The sequence below is a fragment of the Anser cygnoides genome, chromosome 5 (assembly GCF_040182565.1).
Source record: "Anser cygnoides isolate HZ-2024a breed goose chromosome 5, Taihu_goose_T2T_genome, whole genome shotgun sequence".
Lineage (NCBI taxonomy): Eukaryota > Metazoa > Chordata > Aves > Anseriformes > Anatidae > Anser > Anser cygnoides.
In genome coordinates this window covers 51,265,774-51,287,479 of record NC_089877.1, presented here as the reverse complement: position 1 = coordinate 51,287,479, position 21,706 = coordinate 51,265,774, and the positions used below count along the sequence as shown (strand labels likewise).

At 41.3% G+C, this 21,706-nt stretch overlaps 1 protein-coding gene and 1 long non-coding RNA gene across 2 annotated transcripts; one reads left to right on the top strand and one right to left on the bottom strand.

Annotated features, from left to right (window-relative positions):
• Positions 1–3,727: 3,727 nt before the first annotated feature.
• LOC136790974 (uncharacterized) lies at positions 3,728–7,732 on the bottom strand. The gene is made up of 3 exons (XR_010831983.1): positions 7,253–7,732; positions 7,066–7,157; positions 3,728–6,832 (listed from the first exon to the last, which is right to left on the bottom strand). It is a non-coding gene; the product is annotated as an uncharacterized lncRNA (long non-coding RNA).
• Positions 7,733–8,060: 328 nt separating this feature from the next.
• Positions 8,061–9,688, top strand: GSC (goosecoid homeobox). The gene is made up of 3 exons (XM_048070376.2): positions 8,061–8,530; positions 8,744–9,003; positions 9,368–9,688. Exons 1-3 carry the CDS (start codon positions 8,203–8,205, stop codon positions 9,518–9,520), a joined length of 741 nt encoding a protein of 246 aa, XP_047926333.1. The 5' UTR covers positions 8,061–8,202; the 3' UTR covers positions 9,521–9,688.
• The last annotated feature ends 12,018 nt before the right edge of the window (positions 9,689–21,706 follow it).

The window sequence follows — 21,706 nt, the reverse complement described above, 5'->3', positions numbered from 1 at the left end:
CAAGTTCTCAGCTAAGTTCATGGTCCATCTACACACCACACCAACCTCCTAAAACAGGCAACAGGCCCAAACCATGTTCTTGCATATCTTACTGTAACTTTGGAACAAATCCATCAAGAAAACTCAGAGTTATCATAAAAGAACAGACTTTCCTTCCAAACCAAAAGGTTGAAGACCAGACTGCATGGAAGCTATGCATAAGAATTAGAAAGAAAGATGAAAGGTGAAAGATGAAAGGACAAATTATCTTGTCCTGAAGACAGCTACAAATGTGTAGATACTGGCATAACATTCCTGATCCATGGGAGTAGCTGACACAGTTGTTGCCCCTGAACATGATATAATTCCCAATTATAAAAATGCCTTATCTCATTCGATCAGATTGAAAGTATAAGAAGTGTTAGCTGCAAGTATTTAAATATATACTGCAGGAATTTGAAACTCTAATCCTGGACTGGGGATGGTTGAGTAGGAAGGGGAAAGCCATCAATTAATCTAGACTTCAAGATAATCCTATTTAATTTAAAATTTTTCTGTTAACTTTCAGAAAGGTATCAAAACTCTTATATGTACTAACATTACAAATTACAATGGGTTTAGAAATAGTAAGAAACAAACCCAAGCTTTATTATGTCATATAAACATAGCTTTTTACTTCTGTCCTCTAGTGGTTTGAGTCTTGTGTTCAATTCCACAAATTAACTTTGCTGTAAACAGGCTGTTTTTCCCCATAGTGCATAAATTAGAACTCAAATAGTTGACTGACAGTCGTGTGATTTAATCTAGAGACCTGGATTAAGGTTGAGAGCATTAGAAGGTAAGTATAATAATTCTTCTACCTGAGTTGTTTCACTGGATGATCCTATTTTATCTGTCTAGTGTAACCAGTGGTCACTGAGAACAATTATAGTGATATTATTAATTTCATTAATTCAAAATAACTTCTAACCAAGGTAGCAATTTTGTAATTCCTTTTGGAATATTTGCCTCACTTGCCTTAAATCCATTATCCTTCATTATATATTTCTCTATTATATCTATCCAGTATTTTACTTTTGACCTTTGCAAACATTCATTTTTAATATAATTTCCTGTGTTCTTTAAAAATTGTAAACCTTCATGATATATATCTGGCACAATTAAGTCAAAGAGAGAGAGAGAGAGAGAGAGAAAGAAAGAAAGAAAAAGAAAGAAAGAAAGAAAGAAAGAAAGAAAGAAAGAAAGAAAGAAAGAAAGAAAGAAAGAAAGAAAGAAAGAAAGAAAGAAAGAAAGAAAGAAAGAAAGAAAGAAAGAAAGAAAGAAAGAAAGAAAGAAAGAAAGAAAGAAAGAAAGAAAGAAAGAAAGAAAGAAAAAGAAAAAAGAAAGAAAAAGAAAGAAAAAAGAAAGAAAAAAAGAAAGAAAGAAAGAAAGAAAGAAAGAAAGAAAGAAAGAAAGAAAGAAAGAAAGAAAGAAAGAAAGAAAGAAAGAAAGAAAGAAAAAGAAAAAAGAAAGAAAAAGAAAGAAAAAAGAAAGAAAAAGAAAGAAAGAGAAAGAAAGGAAGGAAGGAAGAAAGAAAAGAGAAGCAAGCAAGCAAGCAGTCATGGAAGTCTGTTAAGTTTTAGTTACATGGTGTTTGGTAATGATAATACAACATTTAGTTGGAAGATCCATCTCTCTCTCTCTCTCTAAGTTCTGATTCAAAATCCATGGCAATTAACAAACAGACTTCCATAGATGCAGGAATGAGCTCCAGTTTTAGTCCTACTAGAGTAAAAACTATTAGATTATGCTAGAGTGATACTCATAAACTCTGGAGTTCCTAAAAAAGTATAAGTTTTAAAAAGACATCATGTATACTTTAAAGAAAACAATGCAATAGCTGTCTTTTGTATGGTTCACTTATTTATTTTTAAAGCTGACTTTGTTTCTCTAACTCCCTAGAAAAGCCTTTTGAGTCTCTTTGCATTACAAATAAATGACTACTTTGGGTGTAATCTCCCAGGGCCTTTTTGGAGAGAGGAGACATTAAGTATGTACAGTTTATACTACAAAGAAGAGCTTTAGCCAATATAATAATGCTTGTGCAGAATGATAAGTGCTGACCACACACAATTTCTGTTGACTTGATTTGTAGCTGTGTGTGCTCAGGATCTCTTGTGGTTTAAAATCCAGTGTGCTACATGATGATCCAAAAACTTAGTTCAGTCACTGGAAAAAGGCAAATCAACAACAGAGGTCTTAGTTTGGTTTATGTTTGTCAATCAGGAAAGAAGTCTTTTGGCTTATTTTGTTTGTGTGTGTGTATTTTTTTTCAAATGCTATACTTATACTAGTATAAACCCTAGCATAGAAAGAGGTTTAATAACATAATGATGCTTAAAATGAGCGCAGTTTAGGCACATTACATGTAGGGATTAGCTACATGAACAAATGTCTACCTATGCATAGCTATATGTGACTGTACGTACAATATAGGTAAAATTAGAATTATCCTTACAGAGAAAACCAAAGTACTAAATACTAAAATGTTGGAGTGAAGCCACCTTGTCTTTGAAGCTTGTAACTGTACTGTTACAGTACGGTTCAATTTTCAGGAGAAATCTTGGCTGTTGGCTCTACTGTGACAGAGAGCCTCTTCCTAATTGTGGGGCAGTCATGTCTCTGCAGGAGACTTGTGCTGTGTCAGCCTCTACAACACTTCCTTCGGAATGAAACTTTTTCATAACATTGATGTCCACATCATCCCACTTTAGTGATCTTAAACAAATTTGATCACAATATCAATGAGTAAAGCATTTGACCCAAACTGCATCTAATGGAAAGCAAAATTGAAAGAAAAAAAAATTGAAAGTAAAATTACCAATTACCAGGACATCTGCTCATTGACACCTGTGGGTGCAGTCAAGGACCAGAAATATTTTCCCACTGTCCCCTTGAAAAAAATACTTTAAGAGTCTTCTTTGCAATGATCTGCACAGATTATATGTAGCATAATTCCTTTGTTTAGAGGGGGAAACAAATATATTTTTTTCCTATTATGTCAGTGGTGTTACACCTCCTCATTTGCTAAGTTTGTTTTATGCTGGAATATATGAAAAGGCTGGGAAAAAAAAAAAAAAGTCTTTTGCCTTTGTTCACATTCATGGACACCTTTAAGAGATTCTACATTCTTCACTAGATTACCTCACATCAGACTGAATTCATATCGATTTTTAAATTGTTATAGCATCCGAATCGTCTACAACAGAATGTTGACTCATTACAATTCTGAAAAAAAATCACCTCCGTACACTAACAAAAGGGGCAGTGTATCTTGAGAACTCTGTGTATGACAAACTGACATATACAATAAATACTAATTTTACTACAGAAACAGATTGAAATTATATAGTTCATTTGAACATTTTTCCAACTTCAGCTTAGTCCCAGCTAAAGCACATAGGAAATAAACATGTTGAGCTGTCTAGCACCAGGCAACTATCCAGGTCCTGTGCTGTCTAGCGCTGGGCTAGGCTTATCCATCCAATCAACATTAGGAAGTTTATTTATGTGAGGCAGATATATTAGTAATAAATGGATTTATTCAGTAGCTTGCTGGATTTATACATGTACAAAATCATTTAAGTTTAAGGAGACTTAAAACTGAGTGACCCACTATTTGTATGCACTGTAGGCTGAAGCCCTTATAGAAGGTCTACCCTGCTCTTCACCAGGAAAAAAAAAAAAAAAAAAAAAAGTCGATGGGATGTTTGCTGCAGGAATACCTGCAAAAGACTTGGGAACTGGTGAAATGCAAGCGGGCATGCAGTTTGCTAAATGGCGAATCCAAGGATTATGGTGTATTAGTATCCATTGTAGGCAATGTTCCATACCTAAAGGTCCGTTTTGATTTTTACAGACCCAGATAGTTTGTAAAAGAGAAAGAATTCATAGAAATACATTCAAAAGGGATATTTCGGTTTCCTTTCTCACACCTATTTGTACTTCAGGCAGATTTTGTTCTAAGGCATGTATTTGAATTGCAAGTCAGGTCTGTGCTGCGTCGAAGCCTGTTTTCACTGATTCGTCTGTTGTTTTTTGGAAAACAAGACAGAAAATTCACTTTAATGCTATAGTTTAACCAATTCAATCAGATAGTGAGTGGCACATTCTCACCTCATTTGCAGATTTTAATTCCAATTGGACATTGCTTTTGAAATGTCCCTTCGCTTTTCCCCCCTTATGCTGCAACTTGAAAGTTGAAATGTAGCAAGAATGTAATGTTAGGTGCCAGTTTTCTGAATTACAGGGTGACTGCTTTAGCTGATCCCAAAAAGCAAGTGTCTTTTTATACCGCATAAAAGCCTGAAATGTTTACATATCAAAAGGCTATAGGCCAATTTCTGTCAAAATTATACATGAAGTTAAGCAGTACAAGCAATTTATTTAAACACTAGTCATTGTAGAAAAATTCAAAACCATATGCTCTTTTAGCAGTTTTTCACAAATGCATTTGACCCATGACTTGGCAAGACATGCATGCTTCATAATTTACTCTAAATTTCAAATCCCCTTGACATTTAAATAAAAGATCTTCATTAATAAAGTTTATATGAATGAAAACTTTAGAAGCTGATATTGTTAGAGGGAAGCTTTAGAAAAAAACGCGTTTCTGCCTCGTTTTCAAATGACTGACTTTCCTAATCAGTTCAAGATAAGTTTATTCTGGGAACAAATTACCGTAATTTCGCATTGTATGATTTTTTACTTTTTTTTTTCGGTGAAGTAATGATGCAATCAATTTGAAACAAACTCGGGGAACGCCGAAGGACGATGGCATCCGCACGTGAGAGAGGTGCTGCGAAGCGCTCTTTCCGAGAGGTTTTTCGGGGAGGGTGATGCACTAAACCCTCCGCTCCGTCTCAGAATCCCACCGGGCAGCGGCAGCTGAGGCTCCCCGGTCGCCTTCTCCGGGAGGCCCCGGTCTGTGCCGCTGGGGCTGCGCGGGGCCCCGCGGGAGATGCGCGGCTGCGGAGCCCCCGTGCCCTGCGGGTGCGCTTCGCATCCCCGGCATTTAGTCCTTAATACCTTAAAATAAAAAAACCCGGCCGATTTCTCAACAAGCGCATTTTCATAGACTTGTGCATGGTGATTGCTTTGTATGAAATCGTGTTGGGGTAATAATATTGAAAATCAGTGCAGTGTTTACTTTATTTCATACCTAACAGCTTGTTTTGCGCGGTGCTATCCTCCTCTTTAGATCTCCCTTTCAGCCCATGCTGTGACTGTCCTCTGGTAACAAACAATTGCTTAGCAACACTATGCAGCACAATTTGCTTGCGTTTCATTTGTTATTACAATTTCATCCCGACATTGTGTGACAACTGATTGTTTGTTTAACGCAATTTTACGTTTGCAAAGTTAGCGAGGAGCGGATGTGAAATGAGAAACTCCTAGAGCAGGTTTTGCGAAGTGGGTAGCAAAACCGGGGTTTGCACGGCAAGATTTCCCAGATTAAAACAAAACAAAACGAGAACTTTCCCAACGGGGGTGACAAGGTCTCTTGAAAAAAAAAAAAAAAAAAAAAAAAGCTGTCAATTGGGAAGAAAGGTGAGCATTGCAGCGTGGCAGATCATCCTTCAGCAGAGCCTCATAGATCGAAAAACTGCTCGGGAAGCTCAGAAGCTGAGCTCTCGCACAGCACAAGCGGTGCATGCCCTGCCAGCCCCCGGCTGTCCCCGGGGGGGACGTGGCGGGGTCCCGCGATGCCCGCCCCTGCCCCGCGGTGCAGCTGCCACCTGGGAGAAGCGGGACGGGAGCGGCGTGGACTCCCCGATGGGAGCGGGGCGCAGCACCCAGGGAACCCCACCGCGGTCCTGGGGTCACCGGGAGGGACAGCAATTCGGGGCGCCGAGGGGGTCCCCGACAGCGCGGTGTCCCCGCCGCCTGGGGCTCGGCACGGCTCGGCCCGTCCCGGCCCGGTGGGGTGGCTCCGAGGAGGCCCCCAGGGCACCCGCGGAGGAGGCAGAGCCCGGGAGGAGCCGCCGGTGCCCCCGCGGCTCTCCTCGGGCTGGGGTCACGGCTCGCCCGAAGCCCCCGTCCCCGCCGGGAGCTGCAGGGGCCGCCGGGGAGATGCTACCGAGCGCTGCAGCAGGGCCGCTGGGGACGTGGACGAGCATCCCGATGGAGGAATTAAGCCCCGCGCTGCTCTGTGTGCGGCGTGACCGAGCCAGACCCCGAATATTACTTACCAAAAAAAAAAAAAACACCACCACCAACAAAAAAACAACCCAAAACAAAATCACACACACACACAAAAAAACCCCTGAACACACACACACACAAAACTAACAAAAAAAAAAAAAAAGGAAAATTAAAAGTAAAAGAAAACTCCACGTCAAATAGTTTCACTTTATATCAAATTTGCAAAATCCGCACAAAGGTCAGCTCCTAAATACCGAGGGCGGAAAGAAATTGATCAGGGAATAAATGAAGTAAAGCAAACGACGCTAATAATTTGTCTCATCGCTGTGTATTAATAAAGTGAGAATTAAGTCCTGGGGTTCTTCTTCCTCCACGTTCATACGAGCCTTTTACTAGAAATAGGTTTTTGGTTGAGATCATTCTCAGATGCAGTTATAAATCCCGGAATTTCGAGGAAAGGAAGGATAAAAGTGCGAGTAAGTGCTAACGAAGATATTCTTTGTTGAGGCAAAATAATGTGTTCCTCACAAACGGACCTTAATGGGTTGTTTTCATTTCATGCGTACAATTTCCTACCTTCTTTGATGGAGGGCTGATGGGGTAAATAGTCTAATCTTATTCAGTTCACCTCCTGTGGATTCCCAGTGACAGTCGTGACAGACGAAGTATTCTGCAAATCACAAGAGCCAGCTACCAAGAGAGCCAAACGTCTTAACAGGAAGAGTTTTAGGGATTTTAAACTGCTCCATTTTAAATTCTCGGAGCATGCAAAATATAAAGTTTGCCGTAATATCGCAACTCTATGAGCTTCGTTTTCTAAGCTAGGAAAGAATTTATTTTTCCTTAGAAAAAGAAAAGAGAAAGGCACCGGAATGGACATCAAAAGCGAATCGGAACACCTACCAGACCCGGGGATTTGAGATGGCAGTGGTCATTAACATTTCCACTTTCTGGCTTGTTTAAAAATAGAAAGAGATACCTGTCTGGATCTGAATCTGCAGAATAAAACACAATAAAACTGTTTACAACATTCACGTGTCCCAGTTCCGCCAGGTGATCTATGGAAAGAGGAAAAAAATAGTTCATTTACTCAGCAGAAGACGTTGTTGCATCAGTGCATAAAGCTTAAATCAGAGCAACGCACACTCCTCAATGCCGCTTCAGTTCTCCGAGCCGGGGGACGCAGGACTCAAACCCAGCTAACAGAAACACTTGGGGGGAGGGGGATTGCATGCTTATACCGGAGTTTATTATTTTTTTTTTAAACTTGCTTCTTAACCAATTCGGAGCATAAATAATGAAACCGAGCTTCAGACGGAGGAAATCGCACCCACTAATGTGAACTAACACGAGCAAAGTAGGTGCATAATAGACGAGGCTAGGAGCTGCTAACCACTTCTGCACAATGGCATTAATAAGATTAACCTCGGCAATTAGCCGGTGCAGCAGAGATCAAGCCTAAATCTGGGGCCTTTCAAAAAAGCCCACTAATGGAAAGGATTACGTTAATTTCATTAATTCTCAATACACAGACCCAGGCTCCTTTCACTCCTTTGTGTAACCCCCACCTCTTCCCCACCGAAAGGGGGGGGGGGGGGGGTGCAAAATCAAATCTGGTTTTGTTTGTCATCTGCATATTACCAGGAACTAAATCCAGGATGACGTCGCCTGGGTATAAAAAAGGGAAGAGGTTCAGATGGATTATACTCCGTGCAGCCCTCTGGGTTGAGATCAGTAAACAGGCGAGAGTTGAGGGGGGAAAGTTCCAGGGGTGGATCCAGCGCACACACACGCGCGTTCACACGCACAGCGGCGCGCAGACACACACGCACACTCTGCCCGCCAGCTGCCCTCGGAAAAAGCTCCGCTCTTTTCTCTCCGAGCCCCCTCTTTTTTTTTTTTTTTTTTTTTTTCTTTCCAAAATTCCTCCGAAAAGTTTCGATTCCCCGTCTCCTCCGGCCTCCCCCGCCCTCCACCGCAACCACCCTCCCTCCCCCCCGCGGCCGGTCCCCGCTGCCCTGCCCCGGCACGGTTTGGGGCATGCCTGTGAGCATGTTCAGCATCGACAACATCCTGGCGGCCAGACCTCGCTGCAAGGACTCGGTGCTGCTGCCCCCGAGCGCCGCGCCCGTCGTCTTCCCCAGCCTCCACGGGGACTCGCTCTACGGCAGCGCCTCCGACTACGGCGGATTTTACTCCCGGGCGGTGGCACCGGCCTCGGCGCTGCCGGCGGTCGGCGGGTCCCGGCTCGGCTACAACAACTACTACTACGGGCAGCTTCATGTGCCCGCGTCCCCCGTGGGCCCCTCGTGTTGCGGGGCCGTGCCGGCCCTGGGAGCCCAGCAGTGCTCCTGCGTCCCCCCCGCAGGTAAGGGGCACGGCGGGGTGGTGGACGGGTTTGGGACGGGATTGGGACGGGATTGGGACTGGATGGGATGGGACGGGACCGGACAGGACCGGACGGGCTTTCTTTGTTCCCGGAGCCGCGGGGTTAGGAGGGGGTGGCGGGGAGCGGGGGCTCTCCGGGGGGAGCAGCAGTCTCATGCGAAAGCCTGTCGTCGTCTCGTCTGTCTGTCCGTAGGTTACGAGGGCACTGGCTCAGTGCTGATGTCCCCTGTTCCCCATCAGATGTTGCCCTACATGAACGTGGGCACTTTGTCCCGGACGGAGCTGCAGTTACTCAACCAGCTGCACTGCAGGCGAAAAAGACGGCACAGGACTATCTTCACTGACGAGCAGCTAGAAGCGCTGGAAAACCTCTTCCAGGAAACCAAATACCCGGACGTGGGCACCAGGGAACAGCTGGCCAGGAGGGTGCATTTAAGAGAGGAAAAAGTGGAGGTATTTCGGGCCGCCCCCTCCCCTTGCCTTTAAACGCGCGGGGTGGAGGCGCCTCTGTACGGCTCCTCCAGAGTAACAGGTTTGCCGGGGGGAGAGGGGTCGAGATAGGTTGGGGGGGGATTTTATTTTATTTTTTCCCCATTTCCCCAGGGTGTCCTTGTGGGGGCGGCGGGCGGCAGCCGTTCCCCCATGGAACCCGGGCGGGAGAACGCCCGTCGGAGCGCGGCGGCCGCCTGCAAGGGGCTGCGGGTGGAACAAGGCAGGGCAGGGCCCGGGAGGGGGCCGGGGGCTGCGTGTCCCCTAACCACCTGCCTGTCCTCTAACTGTCCCCCTAACATAACCACTCGGCTTCCTCGCCCGACAGGTTTGGTTCAAAAACCGCCGGGCGAAATGGAGGAGGCAAAAGAGGTCGTCTTCGGAGGAGTCGGAAAACGCGCAAAAATGGAATAAAGCATCCAAAACTTCTCCGGAGAAGAGGCAAGAAGACGGCAAAAGCGATTTGGACTCCGACAGCTGATACCTCGCGGGGGGCCGCTTCCCGTGGACTGTAGGATACGCTCTGGAGGATGCTACTATCTTGCACAGGCTCTGCCTTGTCGGACGGGGAAACTATCTGTATATAATGTACAATACCCCGAGTTGATTGCGTGTAAATAAAATGTGGTGCGGAGGTGTTACACAGGTAGACGGCGGCGCGTCTGCGGGCCGGCGGCGAGCGCGGCGGGCAGGGGCGAGGGGCGGCTGCTGCGGGCGGGTCTGCGCCGTGGGAGCCGGCGCAACGGGGCCCGACGGGACCCCGGGGAGCCGGGGGGGAGCCGGGGCGGGGGGCCGGGGCCGGCCGCCTTTCCCCTCCGGGGGCCCGAGAGAGCGGCCGCCCCCAGCGAGGAGGCCGGCAGGTGCCGCTTGGAGGGCTCCGGCGGAGCGCTGAGGCTTGGCACGGCTCGGCCCTGCTTGGCTCGGCTCGGCCCGGCCCGGCCCGCCCCGGTTGTTCGCAGGGACCCTTGGGGGCCGAGGCTGCGGGCCGTGGGCCGCGGGCGGCTGCAAACTTTGCTCCTTCTCTCGTCCTTCTTCGCTCCAGCCGCCTGTGATCATATCGATCCGGGATTTATTAGGCCCGCGGCAGCACGCCTGCCTCTCTTCTAGTTTATTTTCTTCTTTTCTCGCCCTAACAGCCCTGGTGGGTAATCCCCCGCCCCCGTTGCTGCTCCCTCACCTCCTTTGTGTTCCCGGCTCGCAAACCTGAGTCAAGCTGGAAGCAACGGTCTTCGAAACTATTTGCAGGCAAAGCAAATCCAGCCTCCCACTTGTTACTCTGTTGTATTTCCTTGCACTTTTCTCTCACTCTTTCCTGCCTTCTGGACCTATGCCCTGCTGAGTTTCTGAAGAGTTTGTCTCTGATGCCCGATCGCACGAGCACACAGCAGTGTTCAGATCTGCTGTTAATAAATTTCAGCCGCTATCTGAAGCACTATATGAACAGACAGTATGAGCACTTGCATGTTGCTCTTGGGGGATGTTCAATCAGAAGTTACAAATGGATGTTTTGTCCCCTTTGAGGCAGCACCTTCGCTATTAGGAAAGCAGGTCTCACTTGACTCTTCCCCTTGGGAGGCCCTCGTAGTAGAGACACCTATTCTCACTGTAAAATTCATGCCTGTTTGTCCTATGCATTTTTTCCTATGACTCCCAAACTCTGAGCACTCGTCCCTCCAGAGCTGAGCTACCTCTCCGAGACAGCCGTTTCCTCAGGTTGTTTTGTTGAGAAAGGCCTTTCCCTCTCCTTGTCAGTGAAGACTATAAATTGAAAACAAATGACACGAAGGTGTGAAGTCAATGCAGAAAACCTCCAGATAGAAATCTGCACGTTGTGTCTTTCCTTCAGAAGTTAAGATTACTTAGCAATAAGTGAGATGATTTTCCTTAATTACAGCCAATGCCTAAACTCACCTGTATCCATTCTGCTTGTCCAGGTTAGACAAGATATTTGTTTGTACAAATGATCTCATCATTGCTTCTGGTGACACCAGAAATGTTCTACAGCAGTGTTGCTTGTCCTCATGCATTTTCCCCCTTGCATTCTTTGTTTTTTCTTTTTTCTTTTTTTCTTCTTCTTCTCTCTCTCTTTTTTTTTTTTTTTTTTTTTTTTTTATGGGTACTGTATCACGGTGCATAGAGTAGGTGCTAGTGGAACGGGGAGGATCTCAGTGGTTATCTGCTCAGGTAACATTTCCTAACATACTCGCGTTTCCTCACAGATGTGGTATCTCTGAGCAAGCTCTTAGTGTACCGAGCTGTAGGTATATCTGCCGTGGAAGAAATTAACTCTGGTTTTGTACAAGTCAGTCCTTTAGGGGGCTTACAGTTTCATAGCTACTACTCTCTTGAAGAAAAAAAGAAATTTAGCCTCTTTTGTTACTTAGCACAGCAGAGAAGGAAGGTGAAGAGCAAACTTCTCGATGGATTCTTCTACTTTGATACATATCACAGTCTGGTTCTACAGAGCTGTTGCATTTTGGAGATGCTACCCTATTACTATAGATGCATATCTGATCTCCATAAACTATATTGAACTGCAGCCAAGCAGCACTGAAAATTAGTTTCCAATTTACTGAAAATTAGTTTTCAAAATAAGTGTTTGTTATGTTATATGCAGGAAGTCTCACTGAGTATGTTTTAAATCCATCATCTCCTATGTATTTAGTCATTATTAGGTTTTTAAAGTGGCAAATTGACCAACAAAAAGCCAAGTCTAAGGAGAGCATTCACCAGGATTTTGCAAATGCTTAAATATTTCCTTTATTTCCCATGTATAAATAGCCTCACTGCTACATTGGGAGCTTGGCAGAGTTTTGTTTTGCTTTTTTGCTGTGCAAGTACAGGAGGATGGTAATTTTGGAAGTCACTGTTAAGGATTTTAGCCTACTTAGTTCGATGTGAGACTTAAACTGGATCTGGATTTGTAAGGGATGGTATTTAAATACATTTCTGATAACTAGTACTAGTTATTTAAAATTGTGGTTCATATCTTCAGAGGTTTAGACTTTTCCAGGGGACCAAGGTGCTCAAGAGCTGTGGGAGTTCCAGGTCACAGAACTTGCCCATTTGTGGACTTATTTTCAACTTTTTGTTCTGTGGAAGCAAATGATGTTACATTAGAACAAAAAACTTACATTCCAAAACTAGCTTTCTATGCTTGAGGCTGTAATGAAATCACCAGTGATTGCTTTAAAATTATATTGTACCTTAATCTGAGTTAATATCTGAGTTTCCTATGAAATCTTGATTACCAAAGCCTGATGTTGCAGTCACTGGTATCTGCTCTTAATACTACATGTAGATGTAAATCTATTAGAGTTGATAATATTCCTTTAAAATCTAATTGAAAAGCAATTTTAATCTTGATCTAAAAGCTTTAGATTACTTACTAAAAATGGTATTTGTACCATTAACCAGTAGGAGTATTGGCTACTCTTTTGAAAGAGGAGTATTCTCTCACTCTTTTTCTCAACAGTGTGTGGCAAAAACCTAAAGGTTTTGTTCTCCCTCTCTTACACTATCAAATCAGATCCTATCTAGCCTGGAAGAACCTGATAACTGAAAAGTAGTGAGAAGATGACATCAAAAGGATCAAGAAAGTAGAAAATAAATGCTTCACAGGGTGAAGATGATTGTAATAAAATCTCTCTTTAAATTGTTGTGTTTCAAAGGCATAAGCAGGCTCTAGATGTTTGCCTCGATTTTTATTTTGGATGAACTCCTACATGCCAAAATGCAAATCCCACAAAACAATTTTCATTATTTTCTCTGTTAGTGTAATAGGGTAAGGCAAGGCAGGGGACCTGAATACTTGCTATGTTCTAACAGGTTCAGTTCTGACAAAGGAGCTTTGAAAAAGCTAGTTGCAGTGTTGTATGTTCATACTTGTATAAGGAGTCTGAAACAGATTTTTTTTTTCCTTTGGTCTGTGTCTCCTCCACTGTAATTTACAACCTCACATCTTGGTGTAAACCCATTCTCAGAAGATTTAATATGACTGAAGAACTTGCTTGGCACGCTGTTTGGTTCATGGTATTGACATACTATCTAGGTTTTAGAACACAAGTTCAGTTTCTTGCTGAAACTGATTTTCTTTCACCAATTTTCTGTGAAGCTTAGGACTTTTTATTTCTAAATTTGATTGTAAAATGAATAATATTCCTTTCAGATCTCACAGGAGAGAGAGAGTGGGGGGAGGCTTACAAGAAGAAATATAAGCTACTTCAGAGGCATGCTGTTGTAGTGAAGAATTATTCCAGATAATGCTATGCATTATAAAAATAATTGAATAATTATACAATAGGACCATACACTAAATAAATCTTCCTAACACTAAGCTGTTTCAGGTTATGAAATTTTCTTGAAACGGAAAGTCATAACTTGGGACATTTAAAGCTAGGGAGAGCAGACTGAAGTAAGGGTACTAGACAGAAACATTCTGCTGTGTAGAGTCAGCTTGAGCAATCTGATGGATATCTTCATCTGTGCCATCTGTCTTTAGATGGCCAAATTTTGTTCCTGTTTAATACACTATTTAACATATCTATTCAAGTAGTCTTGTAGTAAGTAAGACTGGAAAGCAGAGGTCAAATTATTTTGGTTGACGTAAAGTGATTTATTATCATCTGAAAATCTCTACTCCCCCCCCCTCCCCCCCCCCCCCAGCCCCTTTTTCAATTTTACTAATACTCAAGTGAACTGTTTCTGAGCTTTACCATAATGGGATCCTGGGAGTATAAACCATGCAAGCTCTTTCTTACATGACTTGTGAAGCAAGCATTTGGATTAGTGAAAGTCATAATAAATAAATAAATAAATGCAACACGAAGGTGAGTTCATATATTTTTGTGCTCCGTCTGCATTTATTGGTTCTCTGGGGTTATACACCATGGAGCATAAATGAACAAAAACCCAAAGAGTTTTTGTTTTGTGTTCTACTCCCTTAGGGTTTCATTCCATTTACACTTTATGTTTTCCTACTTCGGAGACTTGACTAAATCTAGACAGAGAAGTTCAGTCAAATTACTTTGTTTCTCTGGGGCTGCCACTTACCATGATTTGATATACAGAGTCTGTTATACAAAGGTAACAGTTGTAGCTGCAATACCTTAGATTGTAAGCAATTAATACAAAGTTTAAGTGACCTATCTCTAAAATCTCTGACAACTTTAAACATAGAAACCTGTGTTGTTTTGGTGCAAACCAGAATATCGTAACTACACAGAGAGGGTGGAGTGGAAGTTTCAAAATAAATTAAAAAAAAAAAAATCAGGCTTCTTTCACTTTTTGTTTTCAGGATAGAATAAATGTCTGCAGAGAAACATAGCCTATGTCCCTCAAGGACATAAAGCTAAACCTAATGCACAACTGAATGGAATAGTATAGAGCCTCAACAGGAGAAAGGCCACGACACTTATAGCTTGAAAGTACCTGTGCAGTTGAATGTTGAAAGTTACATCATCCTTGTCTTCTAAATGATGTCTGAATACTACTGTTTGCATTTCTTTCCTTCTCCTCATCTGGACAAACATGCTTGCTTACCTTGGAGATTTGGAGCTTCACCTAATTAGTATACCTCAAAACATATTTAATAAGTGTGCCAGCTTAGAAGTTCTAATTGTCCCTTTACATTATATCCAGACAAAGGGCCTTTCCCCAGATTTCTGAACTAAGCATTGAATCTTCACCAGAGTCTGCATGTGTTTATTTATGTCAGCACAAAGATTATGATAAATCTTCATGAGTTTCAGTCTTTGAGGGGATTTATTCAGTGGTTGCTATCCAGTAACTGCAGAGTGCTTTGCTAACATTGTGCATGGTGTTTTGATCTTGGCTGCACCCTGGCAAGAGGGACAACTTAGGTATATGGAACCCCTCCTCTCTTTACTCCTCCATGTAGAACTGTCTCCTTCAAAAGAGCAGCTTCCAGCAGGGCTTTGACTTCCCTTCCTGTGCAATGTAGGTGGACCTGTGGACAAGGCAGATTTAATACATTCTTTTCTTAGGAGAAAAAAAAATAAATCAGAATTCAGAGCCAGCCTCTGACTCTAACGGTATCATTTCAGTGATCTGGTTTGCAACATAGCATCACAAACCATTTGCTCTGTACTGCAAACTACAATGCTGGGATGAGTTGCTGAGAATGAGGGTAGGAATTTCTGAAGCTAGCATCACTCATGACTCCAAGGTGTTATGAATGTAGAATCTGATTATAACTATTTCCTTTATTTAGGACTTTTGGCAAACTGTCAAATAATTTAGCTGTGATTTTTCTGAGTAGTCCCAAGGTAAAGAGCTACTTCATTAGCATTAATCCATTTTACTGTTGGAGAAGCTTAAGCACCCCGTCCTCAAGGAGACATGCAGGAAATTTTTGGCACAGTGTGGAGAAGCAGAAGTGATGTCATATTTTTGGTGGTGAATTTTATACTATCACCATGATTTCCTTTCATCCTGATGGTAATTTGGCTTTTCTGGTAGAAGTAAAGCCTTCATGGTTATGCTTTATGTGATTATATATAAAACTTCTGCTTCATGAAGAAATGGCACATTTTTGCCATGTGAGTGAACCCAAACTGAAGGCTAAATTAATGGAAGATAAATGAAGGAAAGTGTAATATATTTTTGGTGTATGAAATATGTATTTTAAAAAGTTACAAAATGAAATCCCTGACTTGCTTTGCTTGCACACCCAAAAATTTGTCGAGAGTGTTGCATGTGCAAGGAATGCAGTGCCAGTAGAGAGTGAGTAACATTCTATTAAGAACAGAGAATGGAAAAGAGTTATTTTAATGCCAAATTTCACCCCATAGTGGATAATTATAGCCAAGTTGTAAACCCCTTAAAAGCTACAAGGCACCAGCATAATGAAACACATAACCGAAATTTACTGTACATGTGTAGATTGTGAGCTTACTCTTGAATATTTAGTCTTCAACTTCTTAAATTTGTAGTTTCCACAGAGGGCTTATAAGTGCTAGAATTTTGATTAACTGTCTCAAATAAACTACTGCTATTGTTATCACTATAAATCTCCCTAACCTAAGAGCGTTAAGGAGGCTGATATTTTCTGTGGAACCTGTAACGATTCATAAGGGCATGAACCCAGTACCCTTTATGTGGAGCTTCCTGTCACTGTACAGAAAGTCTCAGGCAATATTTACATGAGTTATTAGGTCTTATTTGTTTAATAAAATACTTCAATTGTTTTTTGTACTCTGCTTATTGTGCATGTTTTTAGAACATACAGGATTTTTAATTTTGGTTAACCCTGATGTTAAGGAGACACATCTTCATGACAAAGCTTTTTCACTGTCGTCTCCTTTAGCCCAATCAAAAGGATAAAATGGAGGCCTGACCCAAAGCTTTTATGAATTAATGGAAAATATTCTTCTCAGGTTGGTAATATTTCCCATTTAGGTCAATGGATGGGATTATTTTGTAATATATTCCATGAAGATAGGGCACTAATCCCTAGTCAAAAGGTGTAAAATGATTATAGGACCACTGGTAATTTTAGGGGAATTTTATCTCCTTAGAATTTTCTGTGTTCTGCACTGACTTAACTGAAGTGGTTCTACCCACCTTGTCCAGGTGGGTAGATTTTATTAGTAGAAATGGGTTTGTATTGCTAAAGTCACTGCAGCTAATGCTATTGTTAACGGAATAAGGTTTAAGGATGTATCTGTATTCATGACAAAAGTTTTAGTCATTTTCATTTGGGGATAAAAGTCATGTTACTAAACTGAAATAATTATACTAGTGCAGCAGTATTTAAATGAGCAAATTAGTTCTGCTTTTCAGAGACAGCAATATTGTTGCAAGTGTATTCTTGATGTAGAAGTATTTTCCATGCAATGAGGCTTGACTAATATCAACATTAAGCTCTCAGGCCTTGTGTAAGGTTTATCTTCACCAGCACAAAAGCAAGGTAAAAGTTTACTGGTACCCATAATGCTTGCCCTTAGAGGAACAGCTGATTTACCAGATGTTTAAGAAAATCCAGAACAATGTTGCTGAATTGGAAAGCAGCTGTGTTTTTCTCTGCTCACGTATTCATTGGTGCAGCTGCTTCAGATATCCGGGCATCTAAATTATTCTGACATCAGAAGAAAAAACATCGAAACAGGGACTGATTATGGCCATATTGCTTATGATGGTTTAATGCTATGGCTGACTGATCACTGGGAAAACTGTTCAGCCACCAGACACATTGCAGTTAAAGAGCAAGTAGATTTCATGTTGAGGACTAAGAGCTAGGACATTAGGTGCACTAGAATCATTCTTACTAATATCCCTCTCTTTGAAGTAGCTGTCTTAGGAACAGGATCAGTTTCCATTGCAGCTTCACAGTCTTTTCTCTTGAGAGCTGAAAATTTTAGTCTTGTCTGGATGGATGTCAGATGACCTCAGAATTAAAACAGAAAAAGGAAAAGTTTCTATATTAGATCAGATGTTAAAAATAATCTTCTTGAAAGTGTATTAGTCTTGCCAAATTCTGCATGTTTTTGCTTTTCTTTTCTCAGTCACAAATCTAAGTTTGGTTAAAGACCACTGGACATTTAAATGATGACTAGCTACTAGCTTAGAACTGGTCTACTGATCCCATTCAGTTTATCTGAATCTTTAAATCACTTCTGGATCAGCACAAAGTAGAAACAGCTGTCCCAGAAAAATGTCTAAAGTCATTTCTGGACAAAAAAGGACTTGGTGTGGCCTGGAAGCAGTACTCTTCCAAACTACATTGCCAAGCCACTCATGGCTCTAGATCAAGAAGGAAGAAAAGCAGGTAAGAGATGTCTCCCCAGCTTTCCAAGTCAACAGTAGATTTAAACTGAGTGTGGCTATGAGTGGCTATGACTATTGTTAAGAGGATTTGGACCACAGATAAAACCAATAGAGTTATTGGGAGTTTTGGCTGAAGATTAAAACCATTTAAGGTTTGATTGAAAGTATGTTTGTACAACTGATGTTTTAAGAATTTTTAAACAATATGAGATACATTTCAAGTTTATTTTTGGAACAAAAAATTGAAATGCAGTTTTGTTTGTATACCATCATGTGTTTTTGTTTCGTTTTATTTATTTTTACTTCCCTTTACTGGAAGTTCTTCCACTGTTGTTTCAGCATAAGTTGTGAAGATAGGAATTTACACTTGTAAATAACTGAAGCATTCTTGCTCGTTTTAGAAACCCTAAGATTTTCTGATAGCTCATAGTTACAAATATGTGACTTTCAGGTTGTAAGGTTCCACATAAACCAGTCATTTTTCAGGCAGCTCAGGAGACCTATGGGATGATATTTACTATAAAACTGAAAACATCCAAAATCTATCTTTGGTATTGAGGAGCCCTTTGTACAGAAAAATAAATGGAAGGTCACACAAAGGCTAATGATACATAACTGTTGCACATAGCACTTGTAAGGACTGAGGTTGTTATTTACCCATTTCATAAAGTTTGAACCCATAACTAGCAGATATGAAGTGGAACTCAGTAACAATACCAAAGTGTTTAGAAAACTTGTTAGGACCAGAAGGGGCATTCCAGGCTAGAGTCTTCTTGAGATCTTCTAGCCAGATACTTTTCAATGAAGAAAAAAATATACTTACAGCACAAACTAAGAATGAGTGTCACAATTCAGTAGACAGAACACCAATATGAAGGTAGTAGAAGAGATATTATCCATAGTGCTGCAATTATTAGAAACTGATGGATGCCTATAATCTCAGCTAGGCCACATATGTTTCCATCTGGAAAATAGAAGTCATTCTATATGATACGCACAGATAGGAGGTACTAGGTATTATTTCTCCATCAGGGTATCTTCTGGGTGAGTATTCTCCCCTATTCACTGCAGGTAGTTAGAGCTATGTTTTAGGTTGGAAAATAAAAATATTTAGATGGATTTGTACTATCAGATCAAAGAGATTCTTGAGAATGAAAAGGCTGCAAAATATGACTTAACCAGAAAACATCAGTAGAGTCACCAGCAGTAGATAGATTTGTAAACTGGAACTTACTTCCCCTCCAAAATCTTATTTAAAAGCCATCCTGAAAGAGGGATAAGATGACTTTAGAACTCATCACAGAGGCATCTGAACAAGTGTGAGATTCCTAAATCAGAATATCTCGAGTTGGCCCTCTGCCATATTTTCTGCAGTTCTAGGGGAAGGGACAGTGCACAGGCTGTAGAAGAGATTGCAAGAGTAAGGGGGGAACAGAAGCATATAAATCTGTGTTCTTTGTCACAGTGAGAGTTTGAAGCAGTTTCTTTTCTGAACTGTTTCCAATGAACTGTTAAAGAGAGGGATTGGAATTAAAGGGTTAATCAGTTGGAGTGGAGGCAGAAGGGTGGGGAGTAAATACATTGATATGCCCTAACCTGCCAGTGCAGGCAATGGTTAATGAGCTTGGCAACTTCTTGATCTGTATCTACAAGTGATATATTTTTTTTTCTATTACATATGCCTGTTTTTGCATTTTCAAGAAGAATAGCTTTTCTTTCAGTATTGTCAGCATCCCATAGAGAAGTCTTACAGCGTACAGTTATCAAATGTGCTTGTAATCACTAATAGCAAGTTAAATGTTATCATTACACATTGTAATTTCATTAATGTTTTGGAATCTTTTCTGGCTTGTCACTTGCTCCCTATCAAAACAAATTACAAGGCAGTAATGTTCCACTGTGGTAAGGTGGATAACCACTTCATGGCAGGTGTTGAGCTGAGCTGAAAATTATTGTGGCCTCAGAGCAACCATTTGGAACATTGGGTTTTAGTCTGTTGGTACGTGAAGTAGCATGGAGGCTTTGCCCCAAAATCAAGTGTACTTTATTCATGTAAAATAATTCTTACTATGGGGATGGTTCATTATTGACCGACATTTCCGTGTCCCTCCATCTTTTTCCTTCTCCCAGAGAAAGCAACAACTAAGAGTAAAATGGTTGTAAAGGGGCTAACTCTTTTGGAATGACCACAGGGCAACCCTAAGAAACAGAGCATGGGATCTTGAAGAACTGGCTGCACGTGACCTTCCAGCTGACTGTATTCTGGAACTGCCATGTTCTTGATCCAAGGCATGGGACACAGCAGTTGGGATTTGGTCAAATGTCACAGCTTGCTGACCTTGCTCATGCCATTACTTTGTCCTTGCACTAATAGAGGGAGATCAACCCCATTACACCTGGGGACTTCCCCATGCCAGAGAAATCCCTAAGGAAGTAATTAAACTGAAACAAGCTTCATAGTAACTTGCCTTTTAGCCTGTGATCTAACTTTATAACTCATAATCGAAAAATAAGTAGAATGCTGCTTATTTTCTCCATAATAGTGTGGAGTTTTACTTGCTTTATTTTTCCCCCTCCCTAAGTTCTGAGAAGATAAACTATATACATTATAGATAAGAATAAGTAACTTTTTTTGTGTGTGTATGTAAGCATATGCAAATATGTGTCTATATTAAGTGAATTGGTAAAAAATAATTAGTAGTTATTATTATTTAATTTTATGAAGCAAATTAAGTTTCTTTACATACCAAATACAATGAAGACATTTATTTTGGAAATGCTTTAGGAACTAAATCATTTACTGAACTGTGCTTCCACTCGATGGTGACTAAGGTGTCTTGTGTGGGCTTGTAGCATCTCTTGAGTATGCTTTTCCTTATAATGTCTTGCCTATGTGATTAATATCAGTTGAAAGAATAATATATTCTGTGAGTTTTTGTGTCTTTTAGTGGCAAGAAAGATGGTTTCTGTTAGACAAAAAATACTCCTATGCATTTATAGAATACAGTTTATAGAAAAATTGATTTAAACACAACTTCTGTGTATTGAATGATTCTCTTTTGTTACTAGTGGTTGTATATTTGAGCTATTAGAAAGTAATAGGGGAAGAGGTGAAGCAGAGGCGTGCAGGGGAAAAAAACACCTCCCCCCCCCCCCCCCCGAAAAAAAAACTTAGAGTTTCCAAGGCATGTAATATGTCCTGGTAGAAGATAGATGGTCCATAGCATCTTCCATCAAGACAGGAAAACTGGAAATATCCTGAACATTTAGTGCTTTCATTACCAGTACCACATAAGTGCAGGTGGATGTCAGGGCCATGTCATGTTTCAGATCATTTCTGGTTTGCAGGTCTTGAGGTTTTTGTACATTTCCAGTAATGTCACTGATTTGCTGAGTGTCTTTACTTTTTGCTGCCTGGAGAGCTTTACATTGCTGCATTTTCTGTTTGTTTTGCAGTTATACCCATTTGGTCTAAATCAGCTTTAGGAGTTTTGTTTTGTGTGTGAGTCTGGGAAAAGAAGGGGGAAGCTTCAACTAAAAAAAGTAATTAGTGGTTTAGTATGCATACATTTGGTAAGATTAGCTACTGCCTGTGCTTTTCTTATATCCAGACAGTTGAAAGTGAAAGGACAGAATTAATAATGACTGACTTTGCCTCCTCTAAGAATAGAGACATATATGTCCTCAGATGATTATTCTCTACACTAATTTATATTTGTGTCTTTCTATAGCTCCATTTTATTGTTGCATGTGCATGTGTTGCAAATCTAGTATTGGTTTCAGATGAATACATGTGTTCTCTTAGTGGGACGTTCTGGTTACGTCTCCAATAGCTGCTCCTAAAAAGAAGCTAAAAGGATGTTGGTTGTGGTTACAGAAC

Bases quoted from the DNA above. Each gene is read 5' to 3' on its own strand.
- GSC (XM_048070376.2), top strand. From the start codon at position 8,203: ATGCCTGTGAGCATGTTCAGCATCGACAACATCCTGGCGGCCAGACCT. The intron at 8,531-8,743 runs GTAAGGGGCACG...GTCTGTCCGTAG, and splicing joins CTCCTGCGTCCCCCCCGCAG to GTTACGAGGGCACTGGCTCA. The intron at 9,004-9,367 runs GTATTTCGGGCC...CTCGCCCGACAG, and splicing joins TAAGAGAGGAAAAAGTGGAG to GTTTGGTTCAAAAACCGCCG.